This window comes from Heterodontus francisci, chromosome 18, assembly GCF_036365525.1.
Source record: "Heterodontus francisci isolate sHetFra1 chromosome 18, sHetFra1.hap1, whole genome shotgun sequence".
Taxonomy (NCBI): Eukaryota; Metazoa; Chordata; class Chondrichthyes; order Heterodontiformes; family Heterodontidae; genus Heterodontus; species Heterodontus francisci.
Genome location: NC_090388.1, coordinates 65941474 through 65961387, shown reverse-complemented (window position 1 = coordinate 65961387; position 19914 = coordinate 65941474). Strand labels below are relative to the sequence as shown.

At 42.7% G+C, this 19914-nt stretch overlaps 1 protein-coding gene across 1 annotated transcript in view; it reads right to left on the bottom strand.

The window, feature by feature from the left end:
* Positions 1-19914, bottom strand: part of LOC137379694 (ADP-ribosylation factor-like protein 8B-A) — a 116685-nt gene that overhangs the window by 53262 nt on the left and 43509 nt on the right. Inside the window, exons 3-4 of the mRNA XM_068050909.1 lie at positions 16722-16795; positions 16456-16549 (exon numbers count right to left, since the gene is read on the bottom strand). Coding sequence (XP_067907010.1) covers positions 16456-16549; positions 16722-16795 — 168 coding nt within the window. The remainder of the gene's footprint in view (positions 1-16455; positions 16550-16721; positions 16796-19914) is intronic.

The following is a 19914-nucleotide window of genomic DNA, read 5'->3' as shown; positions in this document are numbered from 1 at the left end:
TGAAAGGAGTGTTTGGGGCCTTGGATGGTGAGGAGAGAGGAAGTAAAAGGGCAGTTATTACACCTCCTGTGCTTGCATGGGAAAGTGCCGTGGGAAGGGAATGAGGTGTCGCGGGTAATGGAGGAGTGGACCAGGGTGTCGCAGACGGAACAATCCCTTAGGAATGCTGATGGGGGAGGGGATGATACATTTGCTGGTCTTCCACTAATATTCATTACAAGCTCACCGACTCCCAGAGCTACCTCGAATACACTTCCTCACATCCTGCCTCCTGTAAGGACTCCATTCCATTCTCCTAATTTCTCTGTCTCCGACACTTGTGCTCTGATGGTGCAACTTTCCACAACAGCGTTTCTGATATGTCTTCCTTTTGCCTCAACCAAAGATTCCCCTGCACTGTGGTTGACAGGGCCCTCAACCGTGTCCAACCCATTTCCCGCAACTCTGCTCTCAGCTCTTCCCTCCCTCCCAGAACCGTGACAGTGTTCCCCTTGTGCTCACTTTCCACCCCACCAACCTACACAGCCAAAGGATCATCTTCCACCATTTCCATCACCTCCAGCGTGATGCCACCACCAAAAACACCTTCCTTTCCCCTCTCAGCATTCCGAAGGGATTGTTCCGTCTGCGACACCCTGGTCCACGCCTCCAATGCCCCCGACACTTCGACCCTTCCCACGGCACCTTCCCATGCAATCGCAGGAGGTGTAATACCTGCCCTTTATTCTCCTCACCACCCAAGGCCCCAAAAACCCCTTTCAGGTGATGTGGTGATTGACTGGTACTTCTTTCAATTTAGTATACTGTATTCGCTGCTCACAATGTGGTCTCCTCTACATTGCGGAGACCAAACGCAGATTGGGTGACCGCTTTGCAGAACACCTCCACTCAGTCTGAAAACAGGACCCAGAGTTTCCAGTCGCTTGCCATTTCAATACACCCCCCTGCTCTCATGTTCACATCTCTATCCTGAGCCTGCTGTTGTGTTCCAGTGAACAGCAAGCTATTTTCTGATTCGGCAAGCTATAGCCTCCTGGACTTAACATTATGTTCAATAAATTCAGAGCATGACTGGCTCTTTTTAATTTTTTTTCATTTTATTTTGTTTCTTTTTTTTAAACCAAATGCCTACCTACTGTTTTCTTCATGCTTGTGCTTTTGGCTAGGGCTGCTCATTATTCTGTCGTCATTAACACTCCCTCTGCACTAATGCTTTGTCTTTCATCCCATCATTAGAACACTCTCTTTGCCTTTGTCCCATGACCTTGTCAGTTAATCTCACTAGCCCTCTGTCCCATCACACATCTTTCATTTTGTTCTGTTCCCCCCACCACCCCCACTTTATTTGCTTAAAACCTATTACATTTCTAACCTTTGCCAGTTCTGATGAAGGGTCACTGACCTGAAATGTTAACTCTGCTTCTCTCTCCACAGATGCTGCCAGATGTGCTGAGTTTTTGCACGACTTTGTTTTTATTTCAGATTTCCAGCATCCGCAATATTTTGCTTTTATTTTAGCATGCTCTTGAATGTTCTGTCAGGGGCTATTGAGGCTGCGGATTATACATAAATCCAAGTTCTTTCCTGGATTCCAATGTACAGGAGTCTCCTTTTGGTCGGAATCAACATGCTGGGTGATCAGTTTAAAAAGACCCCTCATGCAAGTGTTCACATACTTTAATGCTGGATGTTGCCTGGTCCATAAAGATCCTTGGACATGCTATTTGTCCCTTCCTGTAACACTCAGTTTATCTTTACCCAAATCGCTATACTGCCCTGTGGCCTTAACCTTTCACCTTAAACTTATAAATTTCTCCTTATTTCAGCCCTCCCCCAACCTATTTAGTTGAAAGCCCTATCTACAGCCCTAGTTACACATTTGCCAGGATACTGGTCCAAGCCCACTTTAAGTGGAGTCTGTCCCAATGAAACAGCTCCCTCTTTCCCCAATACTGGTGTCAGTACCCCATGAATCAAAACCTCTATTCTCTCATTACTCTGAGCCAAGTCTCTGATCTGTTTGACCTCTAAGCCAAACGGCGAGTAGCTCAGGTAGTAATCCTGAAATTATTACTAGTTTGGCCCTAGCTTCTCAAACTCCTTCAACAGAACCTCATTCCACCCATGTCGTTGGTTCCTACGTGAATCGCGACAACTAGATCCTCCCCTCCCACACCAAGTTTTTCTCTAGCCATGAAATGTTTTTAACCCTGGGTCTGGGCAGGCAACACGACCTTCGGAACTCCGTCACAGCTGCAACAAACAGTCTGATGACTACTATTTCCTACCACTCCCACATTCCTTTTCACTCCTCCTGCTCCAACGGTCTCCTGTACCAGGGTGCCATGGTTTAGCTGCAGGCTTTGTCCTCAACCACACAAGCAACAAGAACCTTGTATTTGCTGGAACAAGGAAAAACCAAGGCTCATCCAGCATTGCACCTGAGATCTCTTTACCCGCCTAACTTAGTTACACCCTCCTGTCCATGACCACAAACCAGACCTGTAGCACTTCCTAAGGGGTGTGGACTGCCTCCTGGATCAAGTGTCCAGGTAACTCTTCCCCCTCGCTCATGCGCTGCAACCCTGAGCTGAAGTTCCTCGAGATGCAGAGACTTACAATGTTCTGTGTGATCTCCCACATATTGCAGTTGCGACACACCACCTGCACTGCCATCCCTATATAACTTTGTTTTATTTATTTCATGAATTAGTCAATGTATTTAATAAACTTGGCTTATAATTTTTAGCCTTTTAACTAATTACTTGATCTAGTTTAAGTTATAGGCAGATTAAATTATTTACCTGTAACATGAGCCATTACAAGTATTGGATGCAAAAAGCAGCACCTCCTTTCCCCTTCTGCATCGAATTCCCACTCACCCCAAATTGATTACTTTTGCACTCTGTCCGCAATACACTCTGTTCTATGATACACTCTGTGCCGACATAAAGGTAACACAGTACCAACCCTTAGCTGGGGGAGGATCCCAGCTTCATCTTTTATGCATCTTACATATCCAGCATAGCATCCGCATACTGTTAGCAGCACGAGTGGGTTTGCTCTTTTCGGTGAAGGCCATTTGGCATGCAAACAGAAAAGCTGGGATGATGTAAAGTTAAACAGCATACATGCAGTGACATCCAAGTGACCATCATGCATCTCAGTGTGTGTCAGCGAATGAGCATAATGCAGCTGAGTTGTGTTGATGTGATTGACTTTTGAGAAGTTAGTGTGACAACTGGAGCATGAAAATTGTCCTCTGCAGGAGTGCCCTTTTTTAAAAATTCATTTATGGAATGTGGGCATCACTGGCTAGGCCAGCATTTATCATTTGCCCACCCACCCCCCAGCTTTACTTGCTTAAAACCTTTTACATTTCTAATATTTGTCAGTTCTGAAGGGTCACTGACCTGAAACGTTAACTCTGCTTCTCTCTCCACAGATGCTGCCAGACCAGCTGAGTATTTCCAGCACTTTTCTTATTTTTATTTCAGATTTCCAGCATCTGCAGTATTTTGCTTTTATTTTATGTACAGCTGTTGTTTTGTCGAAATTACTATTTTTCTCTTCTTGAAAATAATGGTTGCTTTCCCATTTTTTTAACTATTCATTTCATGAGACGTGGGCGTTGCTGACTAGGCCAGCATTTATTGTTCATCCCTAATCGCCCTCGAGGAGGTGATGGTAAGCTGCCTTCTTGAACTGCTGCAGTCCATGGGGGGTAGGTACACCCACAGTGCTATTAGGAAGGGAGTTCCAGGATTTTGACCCAGCGACAGTGAAGGAATGGCAAAACAGTTCCAAGTCAGGATGGCGTGTGGCTTGGAGGGAAACTTGCAGGTGGTGGTGTTCCCATGCAGAGTGGCACAGTGGCGCAGTGGTTAGCACCGCAGCCTCACAGCTCCAGGGACCCGGGTTCAATTCTGGGTACTGCCTGTGCGGAGTTTGCAAGTTCTCCTTGTGACCGCGTGGGTTTTCGCCGGGTGCTCCAGTTTCCTCCCAAAGCCAAAGACTTGCAGGTGATAGGTAAATTGGCCATTGTAAATTGCCCCAGTGTAGGTAGGTGGTAGGTAATATGGGATTAGTGCAGGATTAGTATAAATGGGTGGTTGTTGGTTGGCACAGACTCGGTGGGCCAAAGGGCCTGTTTCAGTGCTGTATCTCTAAATAAAAAAATAAATCTACTGCCCTTGTCCTTCTACGTGGTAGAGGTCGCAGGTTTGGAAGGTGCTGCCTGAGTAGCCTTGCTGTGTTGCTGTAGTACATCTTGTAGATGGTACACACTGTTGCTACTGTGCGTTGGTGGTGAACAGACTGAAAGTTTGTGGATGGGGTGCCAATCAAGCGGGCTACTTTGTCCTGGATGTTGTTGAGTTTCCTGAGTGATGTTGGAGCTGCACCCATCCAGGCAAGTGGAGAATATTCCATCACACTCCTGACTTGTGCCTTGTAGATGGTGGAGAGGCTTTGGGGAGTCAGGTGGTGAGTTACTCACCATAGGATTCCTCGCCTCTGACCTGCTCTTGTAGCCACGGTATTTATTTGGCTACTCCAGTTCAGTTTCTGGTCAATGGTGACCTCTAGGATGTTGTTAGTGGGGGATTCAGTGATGGTAATGCCGTTGAATGTAAAGGGGAGATGGTTAGATTCTCTCTTGTTGGAGATGGTCATTGCCTGATACTTGTGTGGCGTGAATTTTACTTGCCACTTATCAGCCCAAGCCTGGATATTGTCCAGGTCTTGCTGCATTTCTACAGGGACTGCTTCAGTATCTGAGGAGTCGCAAATGGTGCTGAACATTGTGCAATCATCAGTGAACATCCGCACTTCTGATCTTATGATTGAGGGAAGGTCATTGATGAAGCAGCAGAAGATGGTTGGACCTAGAACACTATGTTTAGGCACTCTTGCAGTGATGTCCTGGAGCTGAAATGACTGACCTCCAACAACCACAACCATCTCCCTTTGCGCTAGGTACGATTCCAACCAGAGAGTTTTCCCCGATTCCCATTGACTCCAGTTTTGCTAGGGCTCCTTGATGCCATACTTGGTCAAATGCTGCCTTGATGTCAATGGCAGTCACTCTCACCTCACCTCTTGAGTTCAGATCTTTTGTCCGTATTTCAACCGAGACTGTAATGAGGTCAGGAGCTGAGTGGTCCTGGTAGCATCCAAACTGAGCGCCAGTGAACAGGTTATTGCTAAGCAAGTGCTGCTTAATAGCACTGTCGATGACACTTTCCATCACTTTACTGATGTTCGAGAGTAGACTGATGGGGCGGTAATTGGTCGGGTTGGATTTGTCCTGCCTTTTGTGTGCAGGACATACCTGGGCAATTTTCCACATTGCCGGGTAGATGCCAGTGTTGTAGCTGTACTGGAACAGCTTGGTTAGGGGTGCTGCAAGTTCTGGAGCACAGGTCTTCAGTACTATTGCCGGAATGTTGTCAGGACCCATAGCCTATGCAGTATCCAGTGCCTTCAGTTGTTTCTTGACATCAAGCGGAATAAATCGAATTGGCTGAAGACTGGAGACTTCAGGAGAAGGCCGAGATTAGTTAGTTGTTTAATTGTCCACCACCATTTACAACTGGATGGTTGTTTAAACAGAAGTCAGTTTTTAAGGTATTCAAGGACACTTGAACTACAAGCCAGGACAATGGATAACCTTGCACTGTGGTGTGGTATCAGAAGATGGAATTTAATTTTTGGACAGTATAACCTAATTGATGGCAGGTAAGAGAAACCATCAAAGGATATGTAAACAGCCTAAACAGTCTCTCAGTGCCTGTCAGAAGAATTTGATAAGGACTCATGGTTGTTGGACTCTTTGTTTTGAGAAAATCTGGATGCAAACCTCGGAAATTTGGAATGGAGCCAGAAATTGGACTTAAAGGAGCACACCATCCATCGTTCGGGGCTGCAGCCGAAGTGGCTGCGTCAACCACTGAAAACTACGGAGGAAGGGACGTCGACGGAGTGACTGACCCGAGAGTCCGCCCCCGTACAAGGTTCTCCAGAGACTTGGCGATGTTTGTACCAAGGGGAAATGGTACCATTTTAGGGAGCTGCTGTGAACAGACTAATTTGGGGTTACAGCAATGTGCAGTAAGACTTTTTGTCTTTCTATACTCTTTTCCTTCCTAATAAATTTATCCTTCCTTTTTCATCAATAATTACTTATTACTCAATCATATTACTGTTTTAACACATTACTTGGTGTTGAGTCACTCATTCCTGTTACGTCTAGAGCATGGCTCTAAACCTAAGCGAGACTCCGCAGGGGGCTCTCATGCCCTACACTACTGGGTGACTAGGGTTATCTTTTGATGACATGGCTCATGAATCCAGTGCACAACGCATGTACACATATGCAATATGCATACAACAAAAGCTTTGCTGCCACACGTATGATAGACCAGCCCACTGGGGTGCTTAAACAATATTTTTGCTTTGAGCACAATGTTACAAAGAGTGGAGGGAGGAAACCAACACAGCTCCTTTCCGGCCAGGCTGTCCATGATAGTCTCATCCAATTGCAGTACCAGTAAACACAAACCTAATTCCTCATTCACCAAAAGTCTCACACCTTACCTTCCCTCTGTTACTCACCATCACAGCATCCACTTGGCCACAATGCTGAAATATAAGCCACCATAAAAACAGTCCAAACCAAATTTATAAATCAAACCATGCCATATTGCATACAAAAGTCAACTAAGCATCTTTTTGCATTCCCTTATAACATTCCCTTCGTGCCTGTCTTCCATGTATCTTTGCCTGTCCTTGTACTCCTATGCAGTGCTACCCCAGCAGCTGCAGCATGGCTGGTGGAACGCTGCTGACTTTAACTGGGGGAGACTGCAGATGTCCTTGCAGGATGTCCTCAAGCAACTCCAGCATTAAAAGGCCCAGCTTCAGACTACAACACCTAGCACAGGTGGCAACAGTCTGAGCTGGCTGGCAGGCAACAGCAAGGGTACTGGTGCAGTGGCAGTTGGGGATGGGGGAGGAGGGGGGGGGGGTGGGGAGGGGTGGAGGATGAATGCTATCATTCAGAAAGGACAGTAGATTTATGATCCACGGATGCACTTCCACTTTCTCGAGACGATGCCTCAGCTACCTTTGAATCTATTGGAGTACAGATTGCTGGACTGCTGCGACACCTTGAAAGCCCCTTTGCACACTGGCATCCATAGCCATTATAGCAGCAGTCTCCATGGCAGCAAACTGACCTTGAATGACTTCAGTCTGAATTTTCACTGCAGCAGCCAGATGCTGGGTGGCTTCTGTTTGCACTGCAATGGAAGCCAAGGTATCGACCATCAAATGCTACATCATGGACGGGTCCACAAGTGTGCAAATGCAGTTGACCACCAATTCCATCCTGAAAAGAATTTCGGCACAAAAGCCCTGTGCCAAGTTGGTGCTGGACTCTTCCAGGTCCTTGACATTGACCGTAGGCTTTCTGGCAGGCCTGCCTGTCATGCTCATGCAAGGAGGATTTATGAACTCTACAATGAACTTATGAAACAAACCCAAAATAGACACTTTTTTACAAAATAAAATGGAGTCAAGAGATCAGGTGACCTTATCCTGTACTGCTAATACATGTGGAAACTGCAAGAACCCTGAGCCAATCCTAACGTCTGGACAAGCCTTGGAGAAGGTATTAAAATGTAAACAACCTATTCTGTGTTCATTGCTACTTCTCTCCAATGAGTTGGGTTAACAATGGCATTGCAGACTTAGTAACTCCAAATTCAAACTCAATGGGTGTGAAAAAACTCCACTTATTCATCTTCATTCCATCTTGATAAACACCCAGACCCCACTGTCTAACAATGGTCTCACCATCAGACACCATTTAGGAGAACAATGAGAGAAACTCTGGTCACATAACAGAAACCAGGTTTCTCATAAAGGAGCTTAAAAAAAAGATATATGCTGAGAAGACACAGAAGCAGAGAGATCCATCGATGCCATCCTGCCTAAGATTAACAGCTTTGAATTACATGTAGGCAGCGAATGAAATTTGGCCTTGAACTCCCTACCTGAAAAATCATACCCAGACTTCACCGGTGACCTTTGGCTGGAATATTACAAAAGCAGTATATCTGTTTTCCTAAACCTCCCAAGTCTTTCTTCAGTAAATAGTGAAAAAGAGTGCATGCCTGCCCCGTTTCAAGTCTTCACCCTGGGGTAAAGCAAGTTAAACAGAGGACACTTTTAAACCATCAAACCAAATTGTATGCTGTATTTTAATCTCCATTTTTTTCTTGTTTGTGTGTGTAGGTGTGTGCATATGACAGTGGGTGAAGTTGTGTACATTTTCAGGTGCAGCACAATAAAGATTTATTTTCTTTTAAACTTACAAGAAAACCTGTCATTTGTTTGTTGACCATTAAAACGCTCGGGATAAAGCACATTTTTTTTTAGCAAAACCTGTGTTTGGTCAGTCGAGAGGTGAAAAAGGGGGAACCATCCCTATCACTTTTCACCTGTCTGCAACACTGCCAATAGACCAAGCATTTCATCGTCCATATCAGTCAGCCTTTTTCTTATGCCACCCCATCGAAGTCTGCATTTGAGTCCTCTGCAGCAGAATTCATGTGTGACCTCATCCTCAGGCAAGCTGGCACCTGTGCAACCTTTGTCCCCTGCCCTGACTGCAGGTCAGTCATGCCCGATGTATCACCACATCCAGATCTCACCTCTTAATTATGCCATAAAGTATGCTGTGCCAGTATCTGAGCTGGTGGCTACCTGTGTGAGAGTGAGTGACAGTGTTTCTTCTTGATCACGGTCTTCCTGCTCTTCCAGTTCTTGCCCCTCCATCACTGCCTGACCAGTTTGCAATTCTTGGGTATGAGTATGGGTGTCACTCGCAAGACTGCTATTTGTCATCCGGCCCTAATTGGGCAAGGAAGAATGAACCACATTGCTGCTAGTCAGGAGTTATATACTGGTCAGACTGCAACTATATTTATCAAAACATAGTTCCGTTGTCCAGTTTCTAGTGACCTGGAAGCTGATGAGTCACTTGATCAATGAAACAAGAAAAACAGTCCACTGTAAGTTATCTTCCTTGTTCCTGTTCTTTCTGGGTGCCTTTAATGATGATATGTTCAGATCTGCAGGACCACTCTGTGAAGCACTGCGAAAGCAGGGCCAGCCTTCGGAAGGACAGCGGTCCAATTGCTCTTGAACGTTTTGGGGGGAATCTAGTGACACGGGCTGGATGCGAACTGAAGTACTTAGATTTGTTTAGGTGGTAGTTGCCGGCTTTCGCAAAACAGTTGAGGTGTGGAGTGATGGACAGTGCTGCATGACTGCCAATGAGGGTTGAAATGCACAATTTTGGCAAGCTGGGCCAGTGCAGCAACATCCAAATATGTTCAGCCTTCATCTTAATAGATCTGTTGAAACGAGCAATTGAAAGGAATAGGGTGCTATTGGCATAAAAAGGAGAAATTACAGGAGGTTGGCCAAGAGCCAAAGTTCTATTAAATATCTGGACACTGAGTTTGGAAAGGGCAGGTGACAGAATGTAAGCAAGGCAAGACTGAGAGCACAGAAGCCAATATGTAGAGATCAGTCGAATCTTTTCCAACCCCGAGTCCCTTCATATATCAATTGATAATTTAAAAATAAATAAACTGAAGCACACCATCGGCAACGGAACCCTTCAGTTAACAGATTTTTAATCACTCTGTCAGGGTGTATACAGAAGGCTTGCTTTGCAGAACAATTGGATTGCAAAACCCTTTTGAAGCTGTTCTCCTGGCTGTGAAAGTGAGTGCATTGATCTGGATTGCTGATGATTTAAAACCTCAAACCTCTTTTCAAAAGATTGCGCATTAGTTTTATTAATATTGCATATATTTTGTATCACGTGGCAAATATAGTGACCTGATCAATCCTATTGGACAACACTGGCTTACATCATCTGCAGCTTGTAAATCAGAAGAGACTGTGGGATGAGAGGGAAGTGGGAAGGGAGAAGGAGGATTAGGTATGAGCATACCATCATCTTCAATGGTTTCATCCCTGCCACTAGCCAAGGCCTTAGCATTGGCCACTCCAATGATGGTGAGCACCATCTCCTCCATCGAGGTTAGGACATCCAGCCATGCCCCTTCCCCACCAGTTAGGTCCTGCTGCCTCCAGTTATCTGCCATCTTGTCCTACAAAATATGGACAAGTCTCAATTTTATTTGGACACCTTCACTTTGAGACATTAAAACTGAAGTTGTACTTACCTGAATTAGCCAGGCAATGTGAAATCATAATTGATCATCGCAAGTTAGCAGGAACAGTATTCATGAAGATTTCGCCTATTTTCTCATTTATTTCAATTTATCATCATCTTGGCTACAAATGACTTGATGGGTTGTTGTGGTCAGATATTGATGTTACGCTGTGTGCTTGAACACTTAACACATTCACATCAAATTCCTTTTACTTGCTGCTTTAACAGGGACATTAACCACATTATTTTAAACATGTAATGTCTCCTATAAAAAAAATTAAGCATTCATACATAATATCACGGTGTTTGATGGACTACGATAAGTATCCCTTTCTCTCAATAACTTCAGGTGCACCCACATTTATTTGATCTATTCAAAAGCAGATGCTTCCGGATATAGCACTTTAATTCACTAATTTTGAAATACAGCAGCTTTCATCACTAGGTATGATACTGTTTTCCAACTTTACAAGTATATTTGAAGCCATTTTGCCGCTCTGGGAGAGTGATGCTGAAGTAGAGACTCATGACCTTTTGGCCCTTTTAGTGTACTTGCATGTTCCAATCTCCATTTTAGAGTCAACAGAAAAAAGGTCCACATTTTCCACATCTCCAACCTCCACTCTAAAGACCCAGAAAAGTTGGGTTCAGAGTGCTGAAGACAGTTTGCCGGCTTTATATGACAGTACATTTGCAGTTCACAGACTGCACTAATGGCATATTACGAATGAGAAAGTGTTAGAAGTTCTCTGTATTATTGGTTTGTTTCAACAGACAGCAAAATAACCACCAGCACAACCAACGCCTCTGTTTAATCACTCAAAGATCCTGGATGAGATTACCAAACTAATTTCCTGTGGGAACCTCAAGACACTCATGGTCTCCAAAGTTCGAATGTGGGAGACTGACCCCGTGGAGACACATTCAATCGTGGCTTTCAAAAGGGAGTTGGATAAGCACCTGAAGGCAACAAAATTGCATGACAATGGAGAAAAGGCAAAGTGTGGGACTAGCTAAATTGCTCTTGCAGAGAGCTGGCACAGGCTTGAAGGGCTGAATGGCCTCCTTCCCTGCTATAACCATTCCATGATTTAAGATTTCTAGGAGACCTCAGGGGTTATTTTGCTGAAAGGTTGAAAGCAAGTACTAAATGGGTGCTGCACTAATAGACATGCCTGTTTGAAAGCCTGGATTTAGCAAGCAATTTTGGGGTTAACTGCTGATTAACAATTTGAGCTTACCTGCAGATTTGGCACTTAACTACTGATTGGACACAATTTTCATAGAACAGTATATGTGATAATGGAGTGTGCTACTGACAGACAGCACCATGTTTCAGGATGGCTCAGGTACCAAGTTAGAGGGAGCACAGGTTCTCGGATGCAGCACTGGAGGTCCTGGTGGAGGAGGTCCAGAGGAGAGGAGATACCCTGTAAAAAGGGGGGGGCCTTCCTGTCCCTCCCTCACTCCTGCAGCAGATGGCCTCGTGTCCTCCTCCCAATCCTCCTACAGATCAAGGAGAACCCAGAATCACAGAACTGTTACAATGCAGAAGGAGACTATTCAGCCCATTGTGTCTGCACCGGCTTTTCGAAAGAACAATTCACTCATTTCCAATCCCCCGCCTTCTCCCCAAGACCCTGCACATTCTTCCCTCTCATATAACTGTCTAGTTCCCTTTAGAATGCTTCAATTGAAGCTGCCTCCACCACATGCTCAGGCACTGCATTCCAGACCTTAACCACTCCCTGCGTGAAAAAGTTTTTCCTCATGTCACTTTTGCTTCTCTTACCAAATACTTTAAATCTGTGCCCTCTTGTTCGCGATCCTTTCACGAGTGGGAACAGTTTCTCTCTACTTTGTCCAGACCCCTCATGAGTTTGAATACTTCAAATCACCTCTCAGCCTTCTCCTCCAAGGAAAACAGTGCAATCTATCTTCATAACTGAAATTCCTCATCCCTGGAACCATTCTCGTGAATCTTTTCTGTACTCTCTCCAATACCTTCACGTCTTTCCTAAAGTGCGGTGCCCAGAACTGGATGTAATACTCCAGCTGAGGCCAAACTAGTGTCTTATACAAGTTCAACATAACTTCCTTGTACTCTATGCCCCTATTAATAAAGCCCAGGATATTGTGTGCTTTATTAGCCACTCTCTCAACCTGTCCTGCCACCTTCAATGACTTATGCTGGCTTTCCTTAATTAGCCCATAGCAAGATGACAATGATCAAGCACTCCCTTTCTCCTGGTGGCTCCAATAAGGTGTTCAAATAAGGCAAGTAGCACGACGCTTCCTCAGAGAAGTTCCAGAATAAATGTTGATAGAGTGTTGATGAAGTCTTCGTGTCCCAGAAAGTCTCGCACTATGTTTCAAAAGTCCTCTTCAAACCGCCAGCAGCAAGTGAACAATTAAAAGGTATATCACTTTTTACAAACACTCGAAATCCTCAGCAGCATCTAGTTTATTCACAATCACTTGGTCTCTGTTATGAGGGGGCGTTAGGTCAAATGTTATCCACCAAACTACCATGCAGCCTCCTTAATGAGTGCAAACAGGCAATTTAAGTGACAATCAGCCCCCTAACCATTCTCTGGGCAGCTATTCCTAGAGCAAGCTTCAACTTCTTTACCATGATGGCATCTTGCAGTAAATGCAGGCTAAAGCTGCATTTCAACATAAGACCCCATCGTGGCCACCTCGAAAGCTCTTTAGTGCCTAAAGTATCCAGAAAAAATCGCCCCCATTATCCCATGTTTATATTTAATTATCTGGTTATCACATTGTTGTTTGTGGGACATTGCTGTGCGCAAATTGGCTGCAGCATCTCTTATGTTACAATAGTGACTACACTTCAAAAGTACTTCATTGTTTACAAAGCGCTTTGGAACATCTTGAGGTGAAAGATGCTATATAGCTAAAAGTTCTTTCTTTAAAAGTACTCTGTACAAACCAGCTATAATCTTGGTCCCAGAATTCTGCATACATATGATTAGCTGCAATTCGCTGGCCATGAGCATGTGCAAAATGTAAGCTGATACCACAGTGCAGTGGCTATGGTACTAGGCTAGTGACCAAGGGAGCCATGATGACAAATCCCATCATGGCAGGTTGTGAAAGAGGAAAATTTGTGCGCTAGCACTAGAAAATCCCAAGTATGATATAGCTGCCAGGTGAACCCAACTGGTCCAGTAAGGTCCTTCAAGGAGAAGAACTTGCCAAGCTTACTGGGTCTGCCCTACACATGACTCCCACAATGGTTCACTCTTAATGTCCTCAGGGAAACTAAGAATATGCAATAAATCCTGCTTTTGCATCATCACCCACATCTCAAGACATCTAAAGAAAATCCCAAAATATCCAGGGATTCAGTCAGAAGCCATGACATCAAGAAGCAGATATTCACACCAAATCTAACTCACCTCTTTTGTTGGGCAGCTTACCGAGCTCCAAAGACTGGTGGCAGTGAGAAAGACCCAACAAATATCCAGTTTTCCCAGCAGCCATCCTTAATGATTACAGCAAGATAACAAATGAGGATGACAGAGGAGACTTTCGTACCGCTCAAGCTGGGCTGGATCTGAACCCAAGTCCTATGAGGTGAACGGATAGTCAATACAAACTTCCCCAATGAGACTCCATTGTCTCTATTTGACATTGACCAGAGATTTTTCTTGGACAACTGAAGCATGTATAAACTGTTTAATATAGCAGACTGTGTTAGTGCACTAACTTTGGAAGATGGAACTATTTTAGTCAACTGATCGATTGTTACAGAAATCCATAAAATAATGGGCCATAATTTGCTGTCAAAAAAACCAGTGAGGCTAATGGCACTCATTGTTATTTGTGCACAAATGCTACAGAAACTTCAGACAAGGGCAGCTGTGCAGCTGAACAAGGAAACCCAAATGTTGCTGTCTGACATGCACCACTTCGCCATCAGCTTCACTAAGACGACAACTCACTGTCTACCTCACAATTGAAGTGCATTGAATGGTGTGAAGTTGCTGTATTTACATAGTAGATATAAACTAAATTCGTCACAAAAAAGTTTTGTCCATTCCTAAGTACCCTTTTAACAATGTGCAAGTGTTAAATTATAGACGAACAGACTCTCGACACTGAAAATTAACTTATACAAGTGTGGCGTTTCATTCCTTTAGTTTTAATTGTTGATTTTCAAAGTGTAGCATTTAAGTTTTTTTATACTTTTCCTTCTTTTCTCTTTCATCCAATCTTTCTTTGCCTCTGTTTATTGCTCTTTCTGTACCTTCTTTGGCACTGAATTTATCCATTCTAAATTACACTCCCTTCTCAGTCCTAGCACTGTTTCTTTCACAATCCTTCAATCTGATTGGTTAAGGTGGTACACAGTTGCATGCCGTGTTCACTCATGTCCCAGATGCCTGGTTTCTTTCACTACGACATTGTCAGCTCGCAATTTCAGCAACTTGCTACAGAAAAAATTTCAAAATCCAAATGTTAGCAAGGCTAACTAACAGCAGGGGTAAGCAGTAAATATTGGCCTTGCCAGTTACAGCGACATCCCAAGAATGAATAACTTTTTTTTTAAAAAAAGGTTCCATTAGATGCCCTGCCACAGCAAGTAATGGCCCAATATCTTCTTCCTATTGTGCTAGCCATACTGAGTTATTGTCTGAGCAAGAAGGGCACTGGAATCAATGCACTGATTGCCACAACAGTGAAGGGTGCTGCTGTTTTAGGGTTTTTGCCTGGCCATCTCTTCCATATTTGGGGGTATCAATTTTCTGCTTTCTGAATGATTCAACTCAAGGACTTTTCGATTTAAAACTGCAAGCATTTGCCAAAATAAAGTTTTATTTTTAATGACCTTTTCCCCCAGTTTGCAAGGGTTTTAGAACATACCATCTCAGACTGCTGCAGCAACTAAGCAAAGATTTAAAGCAAGATGCAAATGTCAAAGTATTTGGTGTAAAAGTATAATTTTCACTGCTCCTTCAGTGTAGACTTATTATGAAACATTAAATGTTTTTTCTATTCAGTCAGCAATTATTGCTAGCACTGTAGTAAGTGATCCACTTTTTGATACATAAAATCATTCCTACGAACATGTAATGAGCTATTCTAGCTGACAGCACCATAATGTGTAAGTTTTTTAAAAAAGCACTTGTCAGAGATCACATGAATTGAATGAGTTAACACTATAACAGTACAAAATGGGGAACTTGGATGAAACTTATCCCCGCTTTTCAAGCTGTGGAGTCTGACTCACTAAAACCAATGGGACAAATTCCACAGAAACAACAAAAAATGAACAGCAGGCACTGTTGTCTGACAGTCAGGATCTGCAACTTCAGTTAATTTGCCCTCTGGAAGTTGTAGCACCATGCCAATTACTTAACAGTAGTCACAAAATTAAGGCTGTGTCCTCTTCCCATTATCTGTTGTCCTCATCAACTTGACCACAAAACCAACCACCTCTGCTCTCCTTAGGATAATGGTACTGATAGCATTGCCTGATGGGATCGGCATCCCTTCTCATTCGCCTATCAGGTCATGAAAGATGCGACATAAATGCAATTCTTTCTTTCTGTTGTTCTCAACAGACACTGAAACATGTATTTCTGGGCCGCATTCATGGCCTGCTCGGCTAAGAGACGTTAAGTGAGCTACAATTCAGTGTTTCTTCCTCACCTTTCTTTTCCCCTCCAAAAAGAGGAAGCAATTAAATACAGTTGGAGATGTTGTTTCCCTAATTGTCATAGAACCATTGAAAGAGCTTTCCTAAAATAGAACCTTGTAATATATTAATGCTGTAGTTTAGCCCTCCTCAATTGGGAAAGTGCTTGGCCTCCATCTTGAAAACACCAGCAGGGGTATGACTGAAAGAAGGAGCTAACTATAGGGGGAACCGTACACAGAAATCTACATTCCATAATTCTCTGGTATAGTATTATACAAAACTTGAGAGCTGTCCTCAAGCAAGACACAGATCGGGGCTGTGAAGTTTGATTTTAAAATTTTGTGAGTTGCACAGATGCACAAAAATAAATGATTTAAAAAGAGGATTATAAAAGCATTATTTAATAGACAGAAAATGCACCTTCCATAAGCAATTGCAAGGCTGTAGAAAGCTTGGGAATAAGGGTGTCCTGTTTGAATTCGTAGACACTATGCAATACAATTTGAACAAGGTTAAACAAAAATAGATTTACCGGAATTCCTTGCAACTGTGGTTTATCTAATAAGTTGTGAAGTTCATTCTTTGAAGCTTCAATCTTTTCAAAGTCTGCAGCATCCACCATGTAGCTAAAAACAAGGCAAACATCAGAGTAAACTGTATTTAAATGCTTTCAATGGAAACCTGTTCAGCTGAAATGTGAAATGAACTCAAACAGAGAGAATGGAGTTGGTTTGGGCGGGCAGTTGTAAGACATGTAAAACAAGTAGAAAGATCACATTTTATCATTTGAGAACTTACACAATAGCATTGACTCCTCTGCAGTAACGTTCCCACATACTTCGGAATCTTGGCTGACCACCAATATCCCAAATCTGCAGGAGCAAAAAACACATACATGCAATTATTGCAGCACTTTATTAAATATAAAATATGGACAGTATTTGCAACTGGACAGTAAAGCATAAAACGACTTAATCCATAGAACCATAGACAAATTACGGCACTGAAGGAGGCCATTCAGCCCATCAGGTCTGCACGGCCAAAAGAAAACTAGCCACCCAATCTAGTCCCACCTTCCAGCACCTGATCTGTAGCCTTGCAGTTACAGCACTTCAGGTGCATGTCCAGGTACTTTTTTTCTTTTTGGGTAAGGCACATTCCGGCAAGCAACAAGGTTGGTCAAACTTAAAACAATATTACAAATGGTAGTGCCCACAGCCAAAATAGCTCAGAGAGGTCTGATAGCAAGTGCAGCATCACTCACAGTATCCTACAAGCAGCAATAAACCGAGGGAACAGCCAAGACAGAAGTCAGGCCAACAAAAGATTTGGAAAAATGACAAAAAAAAAAGAAAATACGTGACACACAATTCAAAAGACAATTATCTGTAAGGAAAGAGTCAATCAGACGAACGTTATTGGCTTCAAAGTATTTAAAGCCAACACAGGGAAATGAATGCAAGATTTTTTATTTTCCCAGTACTCTATCTCTTAGAATCATTTTTGAACCAGCTCTTTCAGTGAGATTTAACTGCAATCCTCTGCCCTTTTCCCACACCCTTTTAATTTTTCCCACTGGTCCTTTTCCCTATTATGGATTCCCCTACCAACATTTCTAGTAGGGCATTCTATGTCCTAACAACCTGGGCCCAAAAAACCTAACCTGTCCTTTCATTCTTTTGGTAATGATCTTAAATTTATGCCCCCTCATTGCCAACCCTGACCACTGAAAGTCACTTTTTCTTATTTACCTCATCATACCCCTCACAATTTTGAACAGCTATCTCCTTTAGTCTTTCTGTTCTAGTGAAAGAGACTGTTTTTGCTTTAATCTGTCATTACTAAAGCCTCTCCTTCCCAGTATTATGTTCAGAAAAAATCTTTTCTACAGCTTTCACATTCTTCCTGAAGTGGTGCCTAAAATGGGACTCAACATTCTAATTCAAGGAAAGGGTTAGTCAGGCTGACTTGAACTATGCTAATGCCATACCACTATTGCTTTGTCTTTACCTTGTAATAATGCTAACTTTTAACTGACATTTGCCAAGATGGGAAGTCTGATTCTTAAACTGTAACACTTTAAATTACTAAGTGCACTAAGATGGTGACCACTTAACTTTTGAACCGAGACTGAATCTTACGACGTCAATGGGTTTTAATATAAAATAACCAACTGCTTAATGAGAGACATACCATTGCATATTAGTTCCTTAAATTTCAGGGAACTGTAATTTATTGGGTGCAAGAATAACCATCATGCAAAACAAAAATATCTGGCTTAATGATATCTTTTTAATTAAGCTGTCTATAGAATGGGAGAGGGGAAATCAAGCTGGTGCTGAATGGTACAGAATCAAAGACAGACTTTTGATTAAAGGCTTCACTCCATAAATTAGCAATTATATGTAATAAGACATTGCTGATAATGACATAATTGAATTATACTGATCTTGTTAGCCTGAAGAATTCACATTCATAAGGAAATCAGCTTATTAACTGAAGAAATTGTTACTGTATTGATCCAATTAGATACTAATAAACTGTATTTTAACTTTTGGCATAATTATGTAATGTAGAAATGTGCAAATTCTCACATTGTAAGGGTAAGAAGGATAAGGCGGCTGAGAAAGCAGAAGGCAAGATTTACACATTCATCCATGTCAAACAACAGAATTATTGTAAAATTATCTATCAGCCACTACTATGCAGGTTAAAAGACACATGTGCCAACGGGCTCCAACCAATTTCATGTACTAAGTTGCTTTACAAGATTACTCACAAAGTGCCATGTGCCTTTCCTTCATCCATCCATTTAATGTACCCAGATCCTAAGTCTACCTTACATTGGCCAGAGCTTGGCATCACCTATGTTAGCAATCTCTTATTTCCTGCACAGTGTGAACAACAGAGGACCAAGTTTCAGTGCTGTATCTCTAATTAAAAATAAACGCACTAAAGAAACTCCATTAACTGCAACCCTTACGATTCTTGTTTATAGCTCCAACCTCCTCTTTGTTGCCAAGCGAAATTCCAAACCAGCTAAATAATATAGTTCATTCAACATGCCTTAAGTGTCTTTAAAAGCTGCACATTTGGAAATCAGAATGCTTCTGAAAGTTCAGATTATAATGGGTAACCTTTATCCACTAATTCAGTTATGTCCTCAAGGAATTCTAGTGGATTCACAAAGAAATAAACTCAATTTTAAAACTATGCTGACTACTACTAACAGCATCTGTGCTTTTTTAGATTAACACTGATAAGATTCTGCAATATAGTACAGTACTTGTCTCACTATAAATGATCTCTTGGTTCTTTAATGCTGTTTGATTCAATTTCACACAGTCACAAGATTACACATTTCTATCTTTCTATTGATGTTACAGTCCTCAGTTCTGGCATTTTTAATATAATTTAGTTTTCTCCTTACAGTTTTAAGTAGATTCTAATCTTTTGAACTCCATGGATGAGTTTACTCATTTGGGTTCAATCAGGCCACAAGGGCAGCTACCAAGCATACTCATCAACCACGTCCTTTCTCATTTCAGTACAGAGGCATGCATAATAGAGTAAGGTGATACTACAGTACAGGTCTTAAGAGCTAGCTGTGCTACTGGCAGAGTTTATCTCTGCACTGACCATTGTACATTGGCCAGTTCAAAGTTAACATTCCAAGCACCCCTCCCCACTAACAAATGCATATGTGGCAAAGCCTTCTGGCAGAAGTAGTTAACGAGATGTGGTTAACTCCACCCCTCCCCCCCCCAAAACAAATTGCATAAATATCTAGACAGGCACAAGATTGGAAGTTGCTGCGTAAGTATAGGCAAACATAAGCAAATACTCTGTAGAACATAACAGTAGCCATGCTGCTAGATCTAGATTCTAGGGGTTCACTTGGTGGCCCAGGAGGTTACAGCAGACAGTTTGCAGAACTTCTCTCCAGCAGATTGAAAGGGGTGCAGTCATGAACTCAGTGGATTTTTATATA